Source organism: Microtus oregoni, unplaced genomic scaffold, assembly GCF_018167655.1.
Source record: "Microtus oregoni isolate MIOR12 unplaced genomic scaffold, Mior012 000059F_ref0000304, whole genome shotgun sequence".
In the NCBI taxonomy this organism is placed as follows: domain Eukaryota; kingdom Metazoa; phylum Chordata; class Mammalia; order Rodentia; family Cricetidae; genus Microtus; species Microtus oregoni.
Window position 1 is genome coordinate 9,780,481 of NW_024543835.1, and position 2,301 is coordinate 9,782,781.

General features: G+C 42.4%; 1 protein-coding gene across 1 annotated transcript; it reads right to left on the reverse strand.

The window, feature by feature from the left end:
• Nucleotides 1–513: 513 nt before the first annotated feature.
• Nucleotides 514–1,572, reverse strand: LOC121439011 (melanoma-associated antigen B3-like). The gene has a single exon (XM_041639504.1). It carries the CDS (start codon nucleotides 1,570–1,572, stop codon nucleotides 514–516), a length of 1,059 nt encoding a protein of 352 aa, XP_041495438.1.
• Between the last annotated feature and the right edge of the window lie 729 nt (nucleotides 1,573–2,301).

The following is a 2,301-nucleotide window of genomic DNA, read 5'->3' on the forward strand; positions in this document are numbered from 1 at the left end:
GTTTTGGGAGTTTGAATTTTCCACATGCCTTGTTCAATAAATTTCAAATTGTCTGCTCTCATAAGAAAAACCATCATCCTTATTCCTTTTTTTCTTTACCTTAAGTCACAAAGGGGAAATTCAGTATTACTGGTAAAACTGCAGAAATTGGCTTACAATTTCTAAAATTAAAGGCTGGAATATTGTATTACCTTTCCATTACTTTCACATGGACTTCTAAAGATAAGATATTTAACATAGATTTCTTTAGTATCGGTAAATAAACACAAAGTCTAATTCATAAACATTTGACTTTATCTACCATTTTTACAAACCAGGAAAAGTATTTCATTGCATTTATTACATTTAACTTTACCAAACCATATAATGAAAGCAATTAAAGGAAACTAGGCGTGGCCATGTTTTAATCCTCTGCTATACCCATTTCAGTGACCTAGGAACTCTAAGATTCTTTCACATTTTCAAGAAAACTTTTTTCATGCTGTATGTCCTTATCTTTATGACTGGAAAACTTCAAACATCAAAAGGGATGGAAGAACTTGCTGGTAATTTTACTGAGGAATCTCCACTAGCAGAGTCAGTGGTATCAGAACCGCCTTCATCTTGGGCTTCTGCTCGTTCTTGCTCATTTTTCAAAGACTTGAAGTAAATGTCAGCGATGGCACTAGGTGTTGTTTCATTTATCTTGGCCAAAAATTCCAGGACTTTTATCTTGCTTATTTCAGCATAGGCTTGGGGACCCCACAGGAACTCATAGCGTGGAGGATCACTGTTGGCCACCTGCCGGTACTCCAGGTACTTCAGCTTCACAAAATACTGGGTCATGAGCTTCCGGGGCTCACCAAAGATGCGGTGTTTCTTCCCTGGATAGATCTGCCTCTTCCTCAGGATTTTCCATATGTCTTCTTCACTGGCACAATTACCACTCACGAAGATGATACTTAAGACACTCATCAGGAAACCAGTCTTGGGTAAGCCTTTGCCAGCACGAATCCTCCCATTGTTGGGGAGCTTCAGCTTGCTGATGAGGTTGTATGAGGGCTCACTGGAGTTGACTTCCCTCACTTCCACTGCAAAGGCTTCCTCGAGCTTCTCGGAGGCTTTCCTGAAGATCTCAGGGAAGTCATTTTCATACTTCTTGGTGATAATCTTCAGCATTTCTTCCTTGGTACTAGGCTGCTTCATATAGTAGTTGTGGAGCAGGCACCGTAAGAGCGCCACTGCCTTTTTGGCTATCATATCTTGGTGCGGGCCGCTGGGGCAGGGATTGAGCTCAAAAGGGCATTTTTCTTCTTCTTCTTCATATGTATCATTTTCCTCATAGAAACTTTCATCTGATTCAGAGGAAGAAATACTCAGAGCAGTTGAGGCAGATGGTGCTGCTTTTTGAGGAGCCTTTAGAGTGCTTGAAGACTCAGCCGCAGGCTGGCTCTGGGAGGCAGCAGAGGACTCTTCTGCAGCCTCCGGCCTTTCCTCTGCTGGTTCCTGAGCACCTCTGCAAGCCTGAGCCTCACCTCTGGCCTGGGAGCGTTTCTCTCGGGCATGGAGCTTACTCTTATGGCCACGAGGCATGATGACTCTGGCTAAGGACAAGAACAGAATATGTTAGAAGGGTGCTGGTGATGAAAGCAGCTGTAAGAAACAGAAGAAGACGATATGAACACTTTAGTCAGAGAACAAAAACCTTGTTTGAAACTAAGGCTGCCTCTGCACGTTTCCACTAGTGCAATGCTTTTGGAATTCAACATGCTACTGTAATACAAATCTCTTTCCCCAAGTAAGAAGGGAGAGGCATATTTTAGACTGGGACTCTCTGTCTAGCCTCTTGTTCTGGGCTAATGAGCAGGGGTGGCAGTGGAGGACTTCTCTTTTGAGATCCCAGGAACCTCTTTCAGTTCCTCTCAGTTCATATTACCAGTTGTAAAGTGTTAGGCCTCTTTCTTTTCCTACTCTGAAGCTGCCATTTTTGTGCAATTCTAGTGTCTATTTAGAAAATATTCTTCTTGTTGGCTACCTGAAATACCCAGAAAGCCTTTTAGTGTGGATTTAGTCCATTCTCCTTACAAGAAAAAAAAAAAAAAAACCCTGTCACTACTATTAGTAGTTTACTCCTGAAACCGGAGTAAACCAGTGGCTCTTCCATCACAACTACCCAGTCAATTCAGACTGTCCTTAATGGAGGACTTATATAGGTCCTTCTGCATCCTTGCCTTGGTTTCTGGCCATATGCAATATTCTTCTCTATGCTGATTTGAGGTCTCTCTACCCACAATGAGTTCCTCATATCCCCGTGTAGAAATG

Excerpts from the sequence above, each read along its gene's own strand:
- LOC121439011 (XM_041639504.1), bottom strand. The coding sequence starts at position 1,572 with ATGCCTCGTGGCCATAAGAGTAAGCTCCATGCCCGAGAGAAACGCTCC.